Source organism: Osmerus eperlanus, chromosome 7 (assembly GCF_963692335.1).
Source record: "Osmerus eperlanus chromosome 7, fOsmEpe2.1, whole genome shotgun sequence".
NCBI classification, from domain to species: Eukaryota; Metazoa; Chordata; class Actinopteri; order Osmeriformes; family Osmeridae; genus Osmerus; species Osmerus eperlanus.
In genome coordinates this window covers 17,601,960-17,622,602 of record NC_085024.1, presented here as the reverse complement: position 1 = coordinate 17,622,602, position 20,643 = coordinate 17,601,960, and the positions used below count along the sequence as shown (strand labels likewise).

The 20,643-nt window shown below is 40.0% G+C and overlaps 2 protein-coding genes across 17 annotated transcripts in view; both read right to left on the bottom strand.

Annotated features, from left to right (window-relative positions):
* syngap1b (synaptic Ras GTPase activating protein 1b) overlaps positions 1 to 8,510 on the bottom strand; it is a 72,265-nt gene extending 63,755 nt beyond the window's left edge. For 6 of the 11 annotated variants that reach the window (XM_062465409.1, XM_062465416.1, XM_062465410.1 and 3 more), the window contains exon 1: positions 8,252 to 8,509. In XM_062465409.1, coding sequence (XP_062321393.1) covers positions 8,252 to 8,273 — 22 coding nt within the window. In that variant the 5' untranslated portion in view covers positions 8,274 to 8,509. Of the gene's footprint in view, positions 1 to 8,251 lie in introns of all 11 variants that reach the window. The other 5 variants (XM_062465415.1, XM_062465412.1, XM_062465420.1 and 2 more) reach the window with 1 other exon arrangement.
* A 1,456-nt stretch (positions 8,511 to 9,966) lies between these two features.
* Positions 9,967 to 20,423, bottom strand: phf1 (PHD finger protein 1). Of its 6 annotated transcripts, XM_062465406.1 has the most exons (16): positions 19,873 to 20,423; positions 19,262 to 19,352; positions 19,029 to 19,110; positions 18,218 to 18,304; positions 17,859 to 17,953; positions 17,265 to 17,413; positions 16,982 to 17,077; positions 16,285 to 16,353; positions 16,000 to 16,123; positions 15,621 to 15,688; positions 15,240 to 15,377; positions 14,498 to 14,576; positions 13,068 to 13,180; positions 12,825 to 12,908; positions 12,490 to 12,704; positions 9,967 to 11,553 (listed from the first exon to the last, which is right to left on the bottom strand). In XM_062465406.1, exons 2-16 carry the CDS (start codon positions 19,349 to 19,351, stop codon positions 11,522 to 11,524), a joined length of 1,521 nt encoding a protein of 506 aa, XP_062321390.1. In that variant the 5' UTR covers position 19,352; positions 19,873 to 20,423; the 3' UTR covers positions 9,967 to 11,521. The 6 variants fall into 6 exon arrangements, with proteins under 6 accessions (XP_062321390.1, XP_062321385.1, XP_062321386.1 ...); XM_062465401.1 differs by having other exon boundaries at positions 9,967 to 12,704; XM_062465402.1 differs by having other exon boundaries at positions 9,967 to 12,701.
* Positions 20,424 to 20,643: the final 220 nt, after the last annotated feature.

Genomic DNA, 20,643 nt, shown 5'->3' with positions numbered 1-20,643 from the left:
CAAGAAATGATGGCAATTATGTACATATATCATGTCATGTGGGAAGGGTACGATATACTTTACTGTAAACTATGTACTGTATGTAACTTCTATTAAGAAATGTGAGAACTTGTCTTCTGAACTTCTTCGCTTGTGCATGAGAGAAAGATTAACCCCAGTGTCTAAAACACTTTGCTAAGATGTCCTGGCTTTGTTTGTTGAAGCTTGAGAATGGTCTATCTATGGTTCTATCTATTAGATTTATTGTTGCTATGCCTAAGGCTGACATCTGTCCCTTCAGCATATCCATATTCTTCGACAGAGATTCCCCTTTGACCTAGTTGAAGTTCTGCCATACATTTAGTCATTTAGCAGAGTACAGTGTGGTACAACTGGAAGACTTACCCTATTGAACGTTATCATTTATGAGAAAAATACACTCTATATACAGTAGTTTTTTGCAACTCTTCAATGTGTTGCGCGGAGCCACAATGCGTCAAATCGCATTGGTAACATCCTGCAGACATTCATCCATTAAAAATTATAGCACCACTAGGGCTAAAGAATCAAATAGTTTAATACTAATTCAATTTCTTCTTCACTTAAAGATTAAGTTTAAGTTTTACTTCTTCAACCTCCAGTGATCACACTCAAAACACGTTCCCTAGATGCATTGTAACAGCATGTTGATGTTTGTCATTAAGCTGGATTTGCCTTTCATTTAAATTAGTAGTTAATGTATTTATTCAATTGGGAAAAGGAAGTGAGTACCCACAATAAAACTGTTTCCTCTCTTAACCATCCATTTCCACCTGTTAGTCATTGCCTTTGATCAAAAGGAATGGAATGTTCTTCCATGATTTTCTCTCCCATCTAGAATAACTCAACTTTACTGGAAAGCCAAACAGAATCAAGCAACAACTGCAAGATAAGCACTATAAAAACCATTAGGAGAGTAGTTTTACTCCTCAAAGAATAACTATAAAAAACTTAATGAAGTGAACTGCCATCCCAAGTAGTTCTCCGTTCCATCCACTTCAACTGTGATGACTAATTACTTATGAAAACAAGGGCCACGTTCTTAAATACGATTTGGGAACTGGCTAAGAAAGCATCTATACGGCCTCAAATTTGCACCAACTGTGTACAATACTGTTTCAAATTACAGGAAAACATATCCTAAACAGCAGTGCATGGAAATTGTGAGTGCTTTAAGAGGTCTTCTGTGTGGAAAAAAAATATCACAAACAAAATAATACATTTTGTAACATGTAACAACAAAACATACACTGTAGGGACAGATTCTCTATGAGCCTTGCAAATACATTGAAATTGTATTCATTTCGCAGACTCTTTAACCCACAGCGATTACGGTACTGCAAATAATGCATAGTAAAGTACAATGAAATAGTTTTTGTATGCTTATTCTATTTTGCCAACATACCAATTAAGCTTTAGGAAGAAACTGCATATTCAACTGCTTTCAACAAAACTGAAGCTGAAGTTAGAATTGCATTTTAGGAATCATTTCTGTTTTTGTTTAGCCAGAAAGAGGCTAGTATATGCTACTGCTATTTATTCTTTTAATTTACCATTTCATAAATTCTACATATGAATGCTTCAGCTCAGTGTCTGAGATCAATTGACACCCTTCATCATGGAGCATTGCAATTATTCTAAACTGCAAAATCCTTACGCATCACTGCACTTTATGTAAAAGGTTTGCCTGGCTTCTGTATTCACTCATTTGTTCAGTCAATTATATACTTTTTTATTTACCAAGTCATTTTGAGTTTTATCATTTTATTTGGGCATTTTACACCATTGCTTCGTTCCCAGGATTTTATCCTGTTAACTGTTCCAAATTTCAGAACTGAGTCTGGTTTGAAAAGGGCTCCATCAGCTTTATGTCTAGATTGGTGTTTTAAATCATTAAAGAAGGATTTTGAGGCTGATTCCTGGACATGTTAATAAAGCTGTTGTTTTATTGTGTTATTATACTCTGGGGATTCATCTTTTACTAGTTTAGCCTAATTAGGTTAGTTTTTCATGTTTTTAATGGTGTAATGACTTGGTGCTGAGCAAAAACAGAAGTAAGGCAACGTGAAGCTTGAAGAGGAGTGTCTCAAAGAACACGGTGAAAGGACCGTAGAGACAGAGAGGTGAGTTGTTGAAAAGATGTCATTCTACCACTCTGGAGCATGGAAGGAGAACGACTGTATGTTGGGAGTGCGAGGACCCTTCTTTATTTGCTCAGGGGTTGCGAGACCACCCAAGCCAAGCACCCAAGTCAGTACATGTGGCTGGATGATGCTCTGGAGGTAAGCTGGGTCAGTACTGTAGTGTAGGCCATAACATTGACAAGTATGAGGGATATGTGTATATTATGAATAACCAATTACCAAACTCATCTTATTTTTGTGCAGATACATCACCTTGTACTGTGTGTACTACCTACTGTATATAACTATCAGTATAAAAAAAATGACAAGTAGTAATAAAAATGGTTTCAAATGTCAAGTACCAAAGTAAGTATTGTGTCTTTTGTTCAGCTAAAACATGATAGTGTAGTTGATTACAGGCAACTAAAATGCATCGTTCTTCACAGTGCCTCTGAGTGAGAACCATTTCTCGTTCACTATGTTCACACAACACATGTAATGACACGATACTATGAAGCTCCTATCAGCATCACAAGAATTGGAGACCATTGTCATGTTATTAGAGAGGTATACAACCCCTCCCTCCCCCCCATCACCACCATCACCACCACCACTAAATAAAGCAAGTTTGTTGTATTTGGCTGAACAAAATGGGCTACTTACAAAAGGGAAGGTTATGAGATGATGTTGGGTTTCACAGCACAGCTTGGGAAAAGTAACGCCCCCCCTAATTTAGTACAACCTGTCTGTTCTTGTTACAGCTACTGGAGATGACAGAGGAGAGTGCCAATAAAAGTGAAGACTCTCAATCAAAGGTATCGAAAGGCTGTTTGGCTCAGTTGCAAAGACAAAGATAGAAAACATCAAAAGGTTTATTTTTCACTCAACTTTACAGGAAAGCCATATATATCACGGCGCATGGTAACTTGTAAAGGCTGTCAAAAATGATAAGTATTTAAACACTAAAACGCAAACGCATATATTTTTTATGTTGAATCATAGTGCTATATCATTTTTTTATTACAGGTTGTTTTAAATGAGCAAAAACTCATGTATTTTTTATGGTATTTAACTAAGATTACTTTTAGGTTAGCTTATGTTTGAGGTGACAATCTTGATACAGTACATGACTATTAAAAGGCTTGGTTACAATGTTATCATTGTTGGCCATTCCCTAAAAAAGGTCAAATTCACCATTAAATCAGCAGTCAAATATCCTGAGTTCACCCCTGTTTACCCCTGAGTAATGTAAGATCAGATGCTGCACCACAACCTGTCATAACCTAGTTTTAATATCATAACCTAAAGCCAATAGTGAGAAATACAAACATTCTCAGTATAATGCTAGACTTACTTAACCTACATGACTGAGAGTGGGGCTCAACAGGTGTCTGATTAGACACCCTTACAGAGCAGTATCTTCTAGTTTGTATTGTGGCTACTGGGTTTAGCCCATCATTCGTACAGTTAGGCCTCAGAGAGCACTATCTCCTCACTCAGAGATTAGAGAGTCCCCCTCTTCAATGTGTAATCCTGCTTCAGGCAACACCGTCGTTATTTAATAAAGTTTTCTTTTAATTTTGCTGCAATTAAATCACAGCCCGTAGTATCCATTTCTAATTTGACGGTGTGGAATTCCAACCTTGCCTCCAGCTCACAGGAAGCATATTTAAAGGTAATTTACTTGCTTTATATCACATGTCAGAGTTACTGTTGAAAAACGTGCCCTGGTGTATTAAGAGTGAAATATAATTGTCAATTGCAAGTAATATCCTGCATGTAATGTGAATATTACTCTCTCATTGCTAAAATATTTATATAATATACATAAAAGGCAAATGCAGCATATCTGACAAGAATGCAGTTGTTAAAGAGAATACAGTACATTGACTGAATGTACGTTGACCAGAATATAATCAAGGGATCAATAAAGAAATGTAAATGCCCTCTGTGATCAAGCAGATTCTGCTGTTTCAAGACTTTTATGCGGTCTGGTTTTGTTGTTTTTCGTTTTCTATTTCCAAGGGCACTTTCAGCGGTACAGTGAAGCACTGGCCAGCAGCACTGGACATTAGCCTGATGATAGCCTTACATTTCTCTATGTGCCCTAATTATTTAATAATAGCAAATTACATATATGGTTTATAGTATCTGTGGTGAGGTATTTGTCAATTAATGAGGGAAAGGTTTTGCCATCGGTCTTGAAACAGCATTTGGGGGAAATGCTCCTGTCAAAAAGTCTGGGTTTGAATGATGAATGAACCATAAGTTTATAACTGACCACAGTCCCTTTACCCTGCCTCATCATGTTGTTACACCATTTCCAAAGGCTGACTAAGAACTTGTGGTCATGCCATGATAATTCAGAACTGACATATGTACATTGAATTCTAAAACAGCCCGAAAGCAGAACGTCTGTCCTCATATTACAAGAATCTATGGAGATTGATGAAATCATGCCTGGGAGGCTTCTAAAACAACCCTCCAATCCAGAGGGACATGATCCCAGATTAGCAGCTTTCGGATTGGGTTAGGAAACAAGCAAGCTCATCCTGACTTTTTACCATGGGTGAATCCTGATTGATCAATCAAAAGGCAAGACATCCTTTACGTTATATGTTTGCAATATCATTGCAAATGGGTTCCAAGATATACCTAACAAGTTGTTCTGTTTTGGGAGTTTTAAGAAAAATCACGTTAGCTATGGCAATATTTGTATACAATAAAAAGATTCCTTGTTGGTGGCTTGTGGCCACCAGATATGCCAATATGAAAAAAGAATACTTTTGTTGCCTAAAATATGCTTCACCCCACTTCAGTTACATCACACAGACTATAATACCTAAGTGCCATACATATGTTCAACCATTGTGGACATCATCTCAGCAGTTGTTTCCTGGTTTTAGGCCAACGATTGACCTTGGGCAACACCCAAGACCTCACACTGCCTTCCAACGATGCATAAATTAGCTTACAACCAACTGCTATGCACCACCCTCTCTGCTTAATGTCAGCACAAGCTTATGCATATGTATAACATTATACAAATGAGGGAAAGTTGAACTTTGATTGACTTTATGTCTCTGCGCTAGAATAAGGACTGTGATATTTCCATGAGATCACCACATTTTTGCTTTCATTTACATTTACATTTAGTCATTTAGCAGACGCTCTTATCCAGAGCGACTTACAGTAAGTACAGGGACATTCCCCAAGGCAAGTAGGGTGAAGTGCCTTGCCCAAGGACACAACGTCATTTGACACCACCAGGAATCGAACTGGCAACCTTCAGATTACTAGCCCGATTCCCTAACCGCTCAGCCACCTGACTCCCATTTAAAAGATTTGATGGTCCAGGTTCATCGTTTGATGGTCCAGATCCTTGACTTTTTCACATCTTGCATTTAAAGTGTCCCTAAACATGTTTCTGTGTTTCTCCATTCATTTACAAATTGTCAAATCTTTACACCATGGATATTATCCATGACAGTTTCTTGCAGGGAAAATTAATCTACATTTACAATCAAACACAAATTACTTTCTCACCATCAATATCCCACCATTTACCATTCATTCTATGTTCAATTTTACAACACTGCATGCATGTCTGTAGCACGCTCAAAGTTCAGAAATGAGAAATTAGAAAATGAATGAGCTTTCTCTCCTGCTAGATCACCTAATGGGCTCGATGTGTCTTCAGCATACAGTATACAGTAATAGCTGAACAGATGATGGTTCTTGGCACAGCTAGAGTAGTGGAGTGGTGTAAGACAACCCCTTATGTCACATGAGCGAGGGGGAGTGCTGCAGTGCACTGGCGGTGCACTGTCTCTTTAACCGTGGCCATGCTTGACAGGAGCTGCTATATCAAACTACTGTAAAAATGGACATGACTGGGGATGGCTCAGTGGCTGGCTGGTACTTCGGTGTCCATCTGCACTACACACGGACATTGCATTGCATATTCCCGAACGACAGAGAGACACAGAGAGAGAGAGAGAGAGAGAGAGAGAGAGAGAGAGAGAGAGAGAGAGAGAGAGAGAGAGAGAGAGAGAGAGAGAGAGAGAGAGAGAGAGAGAGAGGGGGGCGAGGGAGAGAGAGAGGCGAGGGAGGGAGAGAGAGGGAGGGAGAGAGCGACAGAGGGAGGGAGAGAGAGAGAGAGGGGGGGACGATCAAGAGAGAGAGAGAGGGGGGGGGCGATCAAGAGAGAGAGCAAGAGAGAGAGAGAGAGAGAGAGAGAGAGAGAGAGAGAGAGAGAGAGAGAGAGAGAGAGAGAGAGAGAGAGAGAGAGAGAGAGAGAGAGAGGCGAGGGAGAGAGAGAGACAGAGGGAGGGAGGGAGGGAGGGAGCAACAGAGGGAGAGAGAGAGAGAGAGAGAGAGAGAGAGAGAGAGAGAGAGAGAGAGAGAGAGAGAGAGAGAGAGAGAGAGAGAGAGAGAGAGATAGAAGACCAAAGGGTAGAATGTAAAATCATCAATTCTCACAGAAAATAACGTGCAAAGTCTTGGAAGGACATGGCTGCTATCCACAGTTGTCAATGTGCCTCTGCATACATTTGCAAAATAGGTGTTATTGCATCTATTAATGTACAGTAACACTAATGTCAGTCATCAGGCCATATATGTTACTTGACATACATCCATTATGGCTATTGAGTCATCAGATGGAAATCACACAATGTTACTTAACCATAGAGTTTGACTTCAATTTATGCACAAAGTGTTGGTTAACAATGTTAATTACACTGCCAAAGACAATACTACTATTCCTAGCATTGTTTTTCAGAGAAGGATTGCAAACAGTAGTTCTCAACAATATTATGCAACCTGCTTTCAATGCTGCGTTCTCACACACAGACCTTTGGTTATATTCAGCTACCACTCAGTAAAAAGATGACCAACAGAAGCGCAGCCAGAGTTTGAACCTATTATTCATTTCATAACCTCAGATTATAACCCTTGTCTCTGGTTCACAGTGCGGTCCATTTAAGATGGAAGCTATTTCTTAAATCAGTTTTGCCAGTTAAGAGTTGAATTTGAGTTGTCAATGCAGTGCTGATAAGGTACAGAAGCCTTACTGTGCCTCATTTGACACATGAAAACCACCCCCCTCTCTTTCTCACACAAATGCTCACTTAAACATTTGCTTCAAGGTGTTTATTGGATAACAGTTGCACTGAAGTATAACATGTTCACCTTGCCTGGTTTAGCTGAGATGTGATTACTTGTGACTAGGATGTGACTAAGTACAGACCGTTCATTGACTCAGACCACCAAAATACTGTTAACACTGTGCACTTTTGATACTTGATGCTGATTTTCTTTATATGCACTATTTGTAAGTCGCTTTGGATAGAAGTGTATGCTAAATGAATAAAACAAAATTTAAAACGTAAATAACAGGTACTCACAGAACATGAACCCTTTCTACCACTTAAAGTCCATATCAAACTTTCAAGTGGGCGTTGTATTTTACTCCATTTTGCTGCATATAGGCCTTCTCAAAAGCCTTGACACAATTCATAACATACTGCACAATAAATGTATTGTTTAAAGATAAATGACTCTCTGTTGAACTCTGATGCGAGTAGTCACAGTGGCTGTTGCAGTGCTTTTCTGCCAGGGACTTTGCTTTGAAATGGAAGGCTACGAATCCACTAATCCACAGATATTGATAAACTGGAACCAAAACCAAACACACTGGTAAAACATCCTACCGATATCTACTCAAACGAAATACACTTTATCTTCACAGTACAGGGCCAAAGTTAGTAGGTGTACAGCATAGATTTAAGCATAATTTACCGACGATGATGAAGACTTACACACGGGAATGTGCTGATGACACCAACACGCATGCATTCATGAATAACACAACGCAATGTAGCTACATGCATGAGTACATATTAGCACACAGAGACAAATTAAGGTATCAGGTAGGGAATGGGACACACTGATCTTTCTAGGTACCTTACTACGGCGCTTTACGCACCCCTTGCTAAATTGTATATCACAGCCTACTGTATGATAGAGCAGGAGAGGCAAAGGAGAGAGAGTGAGGATGGTGAGGGGGAGGAAAGAAGATGCAGTAGTGGGAATATCGGTTTTCTTACCTTGAAAGGGAACATAGGACATGTTCCAACGGCATTGAACGTGGTCTTCGCGTCTCGACAGATCTCGGCACGCACAAATACCACACCAGTCAGTAAATTAGGAATATACTATTCACAATTGAAGTTGATGGAGACCAATATTCCACTCTCGTATAAAAATATACATTATAATCCATTACCGCCGATAGCCATTACAAAATTTTGGTCCCGTGCATATGCAAAATATTTCGCACGCGCCGTTGTTGAGGTGTGGGGGAAAACACGAGAGAGAGAGACAGAGAGAGAGAGGGAGAGACAGAGTAAGAAGAAGAGATGGGGGGAGTGGATGAGTGCGTGCGCTCGTGTGTGCACTCCCAAATGTAGACTATAGTCTATCTTTATGAATGTTTTAATCCATAGGAGCTCCAGGTAGCCTACAAGTTATGTAATAAATTCATCATATGCATACTACCCGCTCCACCGTTGTTAAACGTGCATTTATTTTAGCATCATACTCTCACACAAATGCGCGCGTTCACACATACACATACACGCACGCATGCACGCACACGAACGATAGTCTCAAATTAAACAGGTGCACACTATTTATTTCACTATTGTCAATCGCCAATTTTCAAACCGTTATGGATCTTACTAAGCTACAGTGTGCTATATTCTATTGGATATTCTCAAGGCATTAACAGGCTAGCTGACCCACGCAAACTCCAGCTAAATATGCTACGCCTAGACTTTAATGTGAAACATTACAGATACAGATCTTCCATCCAAATACATCCGCTCCGTCTTCTTTCAGGAAAGTTTTTTGGTACCCAAGATGTGTAAGTTAGCCTATGGGACCAGTGTAATGCAGTAATATTTTTAAAGAAGGCCTGCGCGCATATCGAAAGAGTGCGTATTATCTATCTATATTGAACTTCTTCAATGTATTTTCGACCAGACACATGACCAAACTAATGTGCTGCTTTGGTGAGCATTTGGAAACCGATCTCATCGCTTGGATTTCGTCCCTGGAGCCAAAATGGCGTAGGAGCAGCTAACGGTTGCTTCATGTCTCTCAATCTTGGAAAGTGGCTACCACCTGGCGGTTGTTTCTGGACGTTGCAATGGTACTAAAGCGGCAAGTGGATTTCACACCGCATATGGGAAAATATTGGCTACTATATGGATACTGTATGGAATATTGAAAGGAATATAATTTGTTGTAAGATCTGACACAGAAACATTTATAAATAAATAGGCCTAGATAAATCCCCAACTAAATCGAAACTTTTGATCCTGTTGAACAACCTTTTACAAAGAAATATTCATCAATATCTTTATCAGATTAAGCAATGTTTTACGCTTTTTGTCAGTATGTTGAGGAATGAGAAAGTAATGTCATAACTCTATTTTCTAAACCATAAATATGATCAAGCTCACACCATTGTCCTTAAATATAAGTCTGTATGTTGTGATAGTCAGGCCAGGAGTATGCAACAACCTACTGTTCCTGTATTTCTCCACTGAACACAAATGTAAAGGTTTACAATGAAAAGTTCCATATTGAGTTCCATTTTTAACAGTGATTTATCGATCTCACAAGATAAATTAGATAGTCGGACACTTACGGAATTTTATGTAGATCCTGAAATATTTAGCACTGAACATTATTTTTGTTCAGTGTAACATACACGGTTGACAGACGTAAGGCCATGAAACACAGACAAATACAAATATTCTGCCATGATGAGATAACTTTTCTTTATTTTTCAGTTTACATATTAGGTGTGTCAACATAGGGTTTACATGTACAAACCTATTTTGACCAAAAGTCCAAAAATACATTGAACCAAACTTGGACGTGACAACAAAGCAAAAGAAGACGACTATACTCTCAGATTTTTTGTTTCTTACTCATATCCTGATTTCCCCTGTCACATTAGTTGTCATTCAGTTCCATCTATAACCTAACAAGCACTTGACGGGCATAGACATACCATAAAAAAACACACAAATACATTCATCACCATCTTCTAACAGACGGCTCAACACACCCCTTCCTATTACACTACAGGTGTATGATCAAAATGACATTAATGTACTGGGATGTGTATTGGACATGCACTGCTGTTTAGAAGCATACCAAAGCCACTGTTTGTCCAATACTGCCTCATTCAACTTGGCAAGAGATGTTAACATGTTAAGTTTGCCTTTCAAAATGGGAAGGTTTGGTCTTGACATGGTAATAACAGTATAACTGCCTATTGTGTTCACTTCTTTTAACTATACCTCTGATCTGACTTTCTGGAAGATAAACCATTACAGTTTACAGATTTATATTTGTTTCATCCAACAAAATGCTGAAATAAAGTTCTGTATAAATATAAACTCTGAAACTAGCAGTATGATATTCTATCTAGGCTAGAGTTTTCATTTTCACAAATATGCATGGTCATGTCAAATTCCAACACTGCATATTGTAGATATGGATATGGCTGGATAGACAACCCACAACACTATTAAATCCTGATTAAACTTGTTGCTGCACTGGTTACACCAAACAGGCGTACAAGGAATAACACGAAGTTTGAGAGCCAGTTTGAAATGGAGCCATCTGAGTCTTTGTCCTCATTGTAACCTGGAAGATACAGTAGGTGTTGACTCCTTTTGTCTATGCCCTAAAGATGCCAACAGAACCTTTATGAGGCGTTTCAATAGCCTTTGAACCCGTAATGAATTAGGAGAAATTGAAACAGCTTAAAATAGTCAAATTACACATATTACTCACATTTGCATGAAAATAAATGTAAAAAATTTACTATTAGAGTGGTGATAATACAGCATTCATAAAGAATCTAGCACATCTAAGAAATCTTCAAAGTTGGTTCATCTTCAACTGTTTATGAATGGCACATGAAGGGTAGTTATAAGGTGTTAAACATATAGCTGGAAAAATATTTTATAAAGTCACAAAGTCCTCTGAACAAAGTCAAAATTCAAAGCCCATATTGGTATATACCATATGGCATATATTATTTGTTTTCATTAGGCTAAAAGTAAACAGTAAAACCTCTTTTTAGTTGAAAGAAAAAACATAAATAAAATGCTCGGCTTAAAACTATTCAAAGATGACTGATGTGGTTTACATGTCATCATCAAGAGGGATGGGCTCTGCATTAAATACAGTAAACTACTTTCTTGATGTGCCAGGTAAAACTGCCCCTATAGGCCATTTGTAGATATTTACCCTCAATTGAACCCACCGACATCTTTCTCCTGATGTTTTTTCCTCTAAAAACATGAAGGGCTTAACATTTCCAATACTGTGGAGAAACACGCAATCGTAACGTTATTTCTATTGATATGCTAAGAATAGTCATAACGGCTTAATAAATACTTTATTATCACCAATCTTGAATAATGTTGTAAAAACATATGCTTAAATGAGATGTTTTAATATTTTTGAGAATGTGTTCCTAGCAGTTTAAGGAAGAAAACACTATTGATCAATTGTACAATGGCAATATGATCTAAATAACTGCGTGCCAGGTTACGTACATTTTTATCAGTGGATCAGTCAGCAGGTACACAATTCAGATAGGCACTATGCAACCACATCAGTAGAAATCATTGAGTAATATATTGTGACTATAGAAACCTAACTATAAAACAAAAGCCCCCTTGCGGCTCCTATTTCTATTACATCATATGAATGTATGAATCAAGTATGACAAAAAGGAACAAAGGAGTCCTTTTCGATCACTGTATATACATCTTTTAACATAAATGTGATAAAAGCGAAGGCATATTTCAAAGGTATACTGTATAAATATAAGAGAAACACTAGCAAAGAGGGAGATATAGTAACATGTAGCAGAATGATATTGAACAGAGGTGATATTTTAGAGCAACCTGGATTTGCAACATGGGAATTTTGTGTTGCTTGTATTTCTAGCCACGTTTCAAGTGGCACCTATACCTGCAAACAGTCATTATCTCTCTCTCTTTCTCGGTCTCTCTGTTTTCTGACCTCTCTTCAAAGCACCATGGAGTTTTTGAAAACCTTCCCAAACCTCTCCCTCTCTCGACTTTTCAGTACACACTCACGTTCCCCCACTCCACCAGGTATTGCACCTTCCCATCTGGCGTGACTCGTCTGGCCAAGATCCTCACTGCCTCCCCACCCCCCCAGGCTCGGGCCGATGCCCCGTCTCCCCCTCCACCCCCTCCTCCTCCACCTCCACCTCCCCCCATCCCACCTGCGTACGGGGCGAGGTCACGCAGGAGCAGGGAAGGGCACGGCTCCAGCTTCTGACCTGGCTGGTGCTGGTTGTGGTGTGGGTGGTGCGGGTGGTGCGGGTGGTGCAGGTGGTGGTTGTGCTGTTGATGGTTGTGATGATGGTGGAGGTTGTGATGGGAGGATGAAACGGAGAAGGGGAGGCAGGGGGTCGGTAATCTGCAGGGGTCCTCACTACTGTTGGAGTAAAGAGAGATGGTGGACAAAGAGGGATCAAGCTCATCAACGAAGTCCAAGCACAACATGCTCAATCGACATACATCCTTGACCTGTAATTGCTAAGTAGATGGCACAAACCTGTAGTTATGCAGTGCTCTGGATATGTTTGGGGCTCCACTATAGGTGGGATGATACAGGGCAAACATTCTCTTAGGGGGAGAACTGTGGAACAGGGAACAACCACATTATGAACAGAATGCAACAAAAAAAGAAGCAAAACATGCTACACCAAAACAATCAAATGAGTATGTTAGCAAGCGAGACGCCCTTAAACAAAATATCCCTAAATTATAGGTTGGAATATATTACAATGAAACATACCCCAAGTTGAGCTCCTCCTCCTTCCTGGAGTTATAGAGGTTTGCCCCACCTACGTAGCCATGGCAACATGGCACCAGATCTATGGAGTTGGCAGCAACCGGGGGTGGACAAGGCTGGATACAGGAGACACACTGATTAGCCAGTGTTTGGTTGCCAAATCAGAGGATCCAATCAAACTTCATTTCACATGCATGAATGTTATTTCCCAAATGCGCTAACTTTCCTTATGAAAACATCTACTTATTCCAATCGAAGACCTATAATTTTCAAAAACGCGAAGGATAACTAAGGTTTCTTTCTTCAAAGTGAAAGGTGGCTTTGATGTTTTGAGGATAGTCATGCCAAACACATGCATTAGCATTCATTTAACACCAAATTATGGCTCTGCATGTACAGTGTGACTTGTGGGAGCACATTGCTGCAGATCCAGAAAAAATGCTATTCCACAGCACATCAAGCACAGCAGTGTTATTCATGTCCCCTCTATAGGATTCTTCTACTGTGGGTCCTGATAGCATTTTCCACAGCATAAGCCTATTAACCTCCTCGAGGGAAAAAAAAGTCAGCGCCATCAGCTCCATCACTGAAATCATCAGCTGTCAATCACCCCCAAATGCAGTTTACATGATATGGTGCTTAAGGATGGAGTGGCTGTGATAGTACAGCAGTATACCAGGGAATTATTAGTGCACTGTCCCTTTAAATGGATGTGCTCTGACAGTGCTGCACTGTCAAAGTGCCAGAACCACCTGGCCAAACTGTAATAGACTGCAAAGTGCACTTGGAAGCGCTCCCAGACTACGCATATCAGCATACCTTCCCTTCTCACTTTCCCTATGATAACCAACCTGCCCCCTAAGATGGCCGACGATAAACGTCAGTCAGCTCTGGGTACGGGAGGCTGGATATGCTTGCTTATATAGGAACGTTTTGACATGGTGTTTTATCTCTGGATTGCATCACTATCTGAACATAGCAAGAAGGCATAGGACATTAGCTACATATTGAGAGGTCGATGGGATGTAAAAAGTAGTTTCAAGGACTTGTTTGAATTCAGAATTATACCTAAACCTTTAAAACTCGTGTTTGTCACGATACATTTTTGAAAGGTAGCATTGCATAGATAAGCATTGATTTGCAAGAAGCACATAATGCACTAGATCGGTGTGGAGAATGCTATTGCGTTATTAGATTTTGAGTATTTAAACCAAATCAAGGTGATAAGTACACTATATCCTATGTAGCGAGACTACGGTTTCAAGGAAAATCAGACGGACAGATCAGGATTAGAAAGCCATGCCTTCTTCTCGCATGAGCGACGAGTCATTTCAATGCCAGGAATCTGTTTGCATCGACGCATAAAGGAGGCCGGCAGGTGTCTGATCTCTTGTTTTTTAATGGCGTCCCCAGTAGAAGACAGAAGCACTGACCTGTGTCTCCATGATGCTCCGCTTTGATTTACGCGACTCCGCTCCTCCCGCTCTCCTCTGACAGGCCAGCGACAATGGGCTGAAGCACAAAACACACACACACACGCACACACAGCAACAGTGACTAATCTGCAGTGCAGCCTGTGTGTGAAAACATCACGCAAGAGAGGTGTGATGTTGTATGAGCATGACTATCAAACGTACACACACACACACATGCACACACCCAGGCAGGCACACATATCCTTTGCACGTATATCAAATTCAAATCAAATCAAAATTTATTTGTATAGCCCTTTTTACAAGCAATGTCACAGGGGGCTTCACATACGCCCATAGAACTGCCCCTCAACCAACCTAAACCCTCAAGGAAGACAAGGAAAAACTCCTAGAAAAACTCACTAAAGGAGAAAAAATTGAAAAACCTTGGGAAGAGAAATTCAGTGAGGGACACTGCACACTGGCCATCCATGCACACACACACACCCATTCAAGAAACACACACGCACATACGTATGTATGCACACATATGCACACACTTGATTCTGCAATAACCAAGGATTTGTGTAAATAAAACAACAGTTTTGAGTAAAAATATTCACCAGAGTGAGTGAAAAAGCAGTCCTTTGACTTACGATTTAAGACCAAATGAAGTGAACCTTTCTATAACGACTGTAACACCAGGGTGTAGAAAGTCCTGTTGTTAATGTTGACATAAGAGAATAAAAGAGGTTGTCCTTACTCTGACCTTCTCCTATGTGTGATGTTAATGGGCGGGTCAGTGATGAGAGGGGACGAATCAGAGGTTAGCGGAGGTGGAGCTCGAACCTGAAGTCCAAAAAGACACTTCTTCTTTTTTATCTCCTTACCAGAGACAAACCTTGTTGGCAGGAGAGATAGATTACTTCAGATAAAACTGTCATGTTAGAAGGCAGTTCTAAACAAGGTAGTTCTTTTATGTGTCTGTTATTATTAGGCAAACTTGTGATCGTTGTACATTGTTTTGATAGTCTTTACTCAGTAGTCCTAATACCATTCCTATTGATGAACAAAGGAACAGGAGCTCATAAATCAGTTTCTATGTCCTTTCTGTTTATTCCTCTCATCATATGCAGAGCCTCACCTGTCCTTGTTGGAGTTGAGAGCATTGAGCAGGTTGTGACAGCGATCTTGCCTTGGTGTGTCGGAAAGCTAGAAATGCATAAGAAACAGTCTTTACCCTGTGGACGATAGTTTGACCGAAATGTTGACCCTCCCCTTGATCTTCATTCAAAATTAAAAACATTTCAACTTCTAATTGTAATCCAAGAACTGTTCGTTGGTTTGAACAGTCAATTGATTATTGTTGAGTTACATAAACTGCACATTAGATAAACAATTCTAAAAGTACTGATTACATAGTCATACTGCTTCTGAACTTGTGGTTGCCATTACAAGACGTCGCCTAACATTTTCACCTCATTTCATCATTTCATGGTACTTAGGCGAAAACATATTTATACCAAGCCTAGAAGCAAGGATTCCCAATTTTCATTGGTAAACGACAGAATTTCATGGTCGAAATCAAAGTATTTTCTCTTGCAGCACAAGGAGAGGTGGTAGAGCACCAGATGGGCCAAATCCACCCTGTTTTTACAAAAAGGAGAAACCAAGACAAGAGGATGGAGCCGTTGTTAATGAAAGTACAAATTACAAGCAAGTGAACAAGTACTTTTTGAAAAACAAAACAAACAAACAATTATTCTACAACATTTTTCCTTCAGAAATGAAATTCTCCACAGTCTCACCAGCTCATGGGTAGCCTCTGAATGGTCTCCGGTCCATTTGCACATACTGAGCACTGAAACTGATAGAACCTTTAAAGAAATGTAAAAGCCCGTTAACAATATACTTCCGATTGTAATCGACCTTTTTCTGACCCTAGGAAAAAAGACCCTGCATATTGCATAACCATCATGTATCAATTTTGTTTGTGTTTGTAACTCTACATAGCTCAAGGTCAGTGGAAATATACAATGAAGAATCATCACAGTCCACACCGTCTCTTCTTGAAGCACATTTCTCTAGTTTTTCCATCACCTGCATAGCAGATGTTGTAACAAACCCACCTCCTTCTATGAGATATTCAATACGAATACCTCACATCCCTCATATTTCTTCACAGTAGTAACAAGGGGTAAAATAGATTTGACCTTTAAATGGAAATTAAAACCAGTCTGTGAGTAAAGATAGATATTACAATAATTGATCAATTGATTCAAGATATTTTATGAGACAAAAGATTGATTGGGATACAGCACTGCAGTACAACTACCAACAACACACCAGCCTTGATAGGGATATAAACTAAGAGTAAAGTATGTCGTAGAATTTGCATTCCACCAGACATGGAATCTCTATTAAAGCACTGCAATTTGTCTATGACACTAATAAAATGTCTATAGCAACAGCCCAGTGTGTGTAGTTAATTATTTTTTCATTCACCTGTCTCCATAGAGTAATGGTTTGGTCAGACACTGTGTACAGGCTTCATGAAACCACTGCCCGCAACTTCCACACTGCAACATTTTCAAGTTCCACCTACGTTTGGGAGATAGAAAAACAACTGGCTCAATCGCTGAAATGATCAGTTTAATTTGCATCTGATGGAGAAACAGGTAATGCTGGTAAAAGCACTACACAATAATCTAATAGAAATACTGTGTGTTGGTGTTCTTGTATCTTAGGAGTAAATATACAAAATATGTGCAAAAGGTGTGCCACTCACTCTCCAGGGCCTGCACAATAGCAATAACACTGCTGCTGGTTGGTCAGATGCTGTGGATCCCAGTCCAAAGACGACAGCTGATAGGGCAGCCGCAGTTTCATGATTTGCATGAGCCGAGCAAAGCGTCCTCGTTTAAGTGCTCCGCCTCTCTGAAAAACAATTTGGATAAACTGATTGGCTACTGACCCCTCCATTTGCTGTCATGTCAAAGCAGTTCAACATAGATTATATTTGAGGAAACTGCCCAGAAAAAGCAATTCATCTCGCTTTATAGTGTGGCTGCTCACACAGGCTAGGTTCAAACAAAGAGGAAGCTGGGACAATGAGATATGGACGCTGACTGATGAACAATTAAAACAATTAGCATCTCACATTTACAAAACAGGATCAGGGCAACCTGATTGAAATCTACCATAATGTAACCCTAACCCTACCTTGGGTGGATTATAATGTACAGTACACACCCCTGTACTGCGCTATTTATCAGTCAAGTAAAGCCTAATACATCCTTTCCCATTTTTACCACGTCGTTACTGAATATCTTTTCCCAGAATTTGCCAAGGTGTGAAACGGGGGACAGATTAGCAGTCTAACCTTGGTGGCGACTGCAAAGACACATTGCCGACATATCCATGAATTGCTGTCAGCTTCCGGTTCGATGGACGGAGTGTGGCACTCTGGATGATAACCTGTTTTGGAAGAGAAAGACAGAGCATTGCATCCAATGATAAAGACCAGTACACTAGTCAGGATCATTGTACTGATGGCATCTTGTACGGAGCAGTCTGTTTAATGTTAACTTAGTCTGATGGCATTCCACTAAACATGCATTATACTATAGAAGAACTCTGGAATGTGTTTACAGTACTATGTTAAATGCAATACTAATTGCTATAGTTTTACATCTGAACTGCAGAGGTACATATACAGTAGTAAATGCAGTGATTACTAACCATGACGGCATTTAAGACAAATCACGAGGGGTTCTTTCAGAGGCGGGGCATCACAGATACAGCAAACTTCTTCCACACCAATAGAGACTAAAGAGGGAGAGAGGAGGTATTAGGAGCCGAGGAGCAGGAGACATATAGAGGAAGGAGAGAGTGTTGAATAAGGAAGGTGAACGAGAGTGAGAGAGTGATCACTCACTCAGCATTTAATGTATGTATATTGATTCGCGTTCTTGCCACCTCATTGATTTCAATGTCTCCTGCAGCCTTTCAGATTTCATTCTGTTTGACGGCTGGATATTCGCTTGCTCCTAACGAGCAGCACTTCCTCTTACTTTACTCTAACCGAGTGGGGGGCGCCATTTCCCTGTGGAGTCATTAGGCTAATAAATTCATAAATACACCCTAATACACCAATTACACATAAAAGTGCTTTTATCAGAACTGGCAACACTTCCCTGTGTCTCTGCAGTGAATATAAACGCTTAATTGATCAACATCTGTTTGAACTACAAAGAACCAGACTTGAATGATAGCATGCAATTAAGCATGAACTTCTGAACGCTCAAGGATAAAAACAAATACTAAAAGAACAGTTTGCAAGCACTTCATCCAAATCCCCCAAGGGTTTCCCCAAAGGGAATAAAGCATACAATGGTGAAAGGTATGGTAAACTATTTTAACATTTACAAAGCACTCAATGTCTTTCAAATGAGAACAGTACATTTGTTAAAATCACATTATCTAACTTTATGAGATACATATTTTGTTCCTTAGACTGAGTTAGGTATCCGAAGAAAAAAATAATTCTTACATGAGTGGATGTCCTTTCTTAGGACCCAGAATTCCGAGTTGTCTTCAAACCTCACCAAGCAACATTGCTTTACTCCATCTACCTGTGACAGAAAGCAAGTAAACCTAATTATTGACGTAGCTAACTCTTTTCAAATTGGCACACTCTCTCACAGACAAACAGCACCTGTGTGTGTATATATCTCAAACGCACACAACTCTCCTCCATACACACACACAGACACAAACACTCACCAACAGACTTACTCTTTTCACATTGCCTAGGTACAGTAGTCCATCACTCCATCGAGCTAAAACATCATCTCCTTCACTTACTCCCCCCATCCTGAAGAGGGGAGAGAGAAAGAGAGAGACCCATGTCAAATGGAAATCCGATTTATTCACAGAATACTTTACTGCCATTGCCCAGACGAGGTTTATGGCCTTATTGTTCTGTACTGACACAAGATTGGCGAGTTAAAGGGTTAAATTCCCACTAACTGAGCATAGCGACAGTCAAAATACACAACATTGAATGATAAGAGAGAAAGTACACAATGAGAGAGCAGGACAAATCATTACGACACACATCATATCACCCAAACACACCACTGCATTCAAACAGCACAGTGTTATAAGCATCACTGTTACTTAATATCAAAAAAGCACTTATGTTTTCTCTTTGAACATGTAAAACTATAAACTTGAATAGATATGTGGAATGGCTGTAGAGGCTTTGTCTGCACATTAGTCAATTTGTTCCAGTGCATGCTCTCAAGTAAAGAGACACAGATTACATCCTATCATTTGTTAATCAATACATCAACAAAGACAGAAGCTGGATGGACAAGGAGCCTTTTAGCTACCTGTCAAGTCGAACTCCTTTCTGTCGGGGTCACAGCTATTCCTGTGCAGACTTGACATGAAATGTTTCAGCTCCCCTGTTTTCCTCTTCCCAATTACTGGCCGGTTGGATGTGCAGCCTACGTGTGTGCACAAGTGGATGTGCATGTATGTCCCTGTGCCAAGCGCGGATGTCAGTCAAGCTGTCAGCGGGAAAGGCGTCTGTCTGTCCGTCTCTCTCTCTCTGTCTGTCCTCCGCGACGTCGTTTCGTCATGTTCCCGTGCCTTTACTCTCATTTCTCCATCTACGGATGCTATTAAGCGTGTTTGTCAGAGCAGTACAGGAATCAACCCGCGAGAGACGCCATCATCCCTGCCTCTCTCTCGACCGACTTGTTGTGACGCAGACATAAAACACCGAGAGATAGAGTGGGAGGGAGACCGGGGACCAGGAGAGCGGGGCGAGAACACCTTCTCATCGAACGAATTGACCCTAAACCGTTATGACAAGACAGGTTGTTTCTTTGAAGGGAACATGTGGAGCCAAAGACCAGCAGGAAGCTGACCGTTGAGATTTCAGTGGCTAATTAGAGGAAGTTCATCCACCTCATTAATTGGTCCCAAGTTAGTGAAGTTACTGAACTACAGAAAGTTTGAAAACTGAAAGTCCATGGAAGCTGCACATAAAGATTTTCTCCCAAACTGCACAACTAAAATTGTGTAAAAAAAAAAAAAACTTCACCACAATTTAGATTATGACGGGTGGAGAAGGGTAATAAAAAGTGTTACACTGA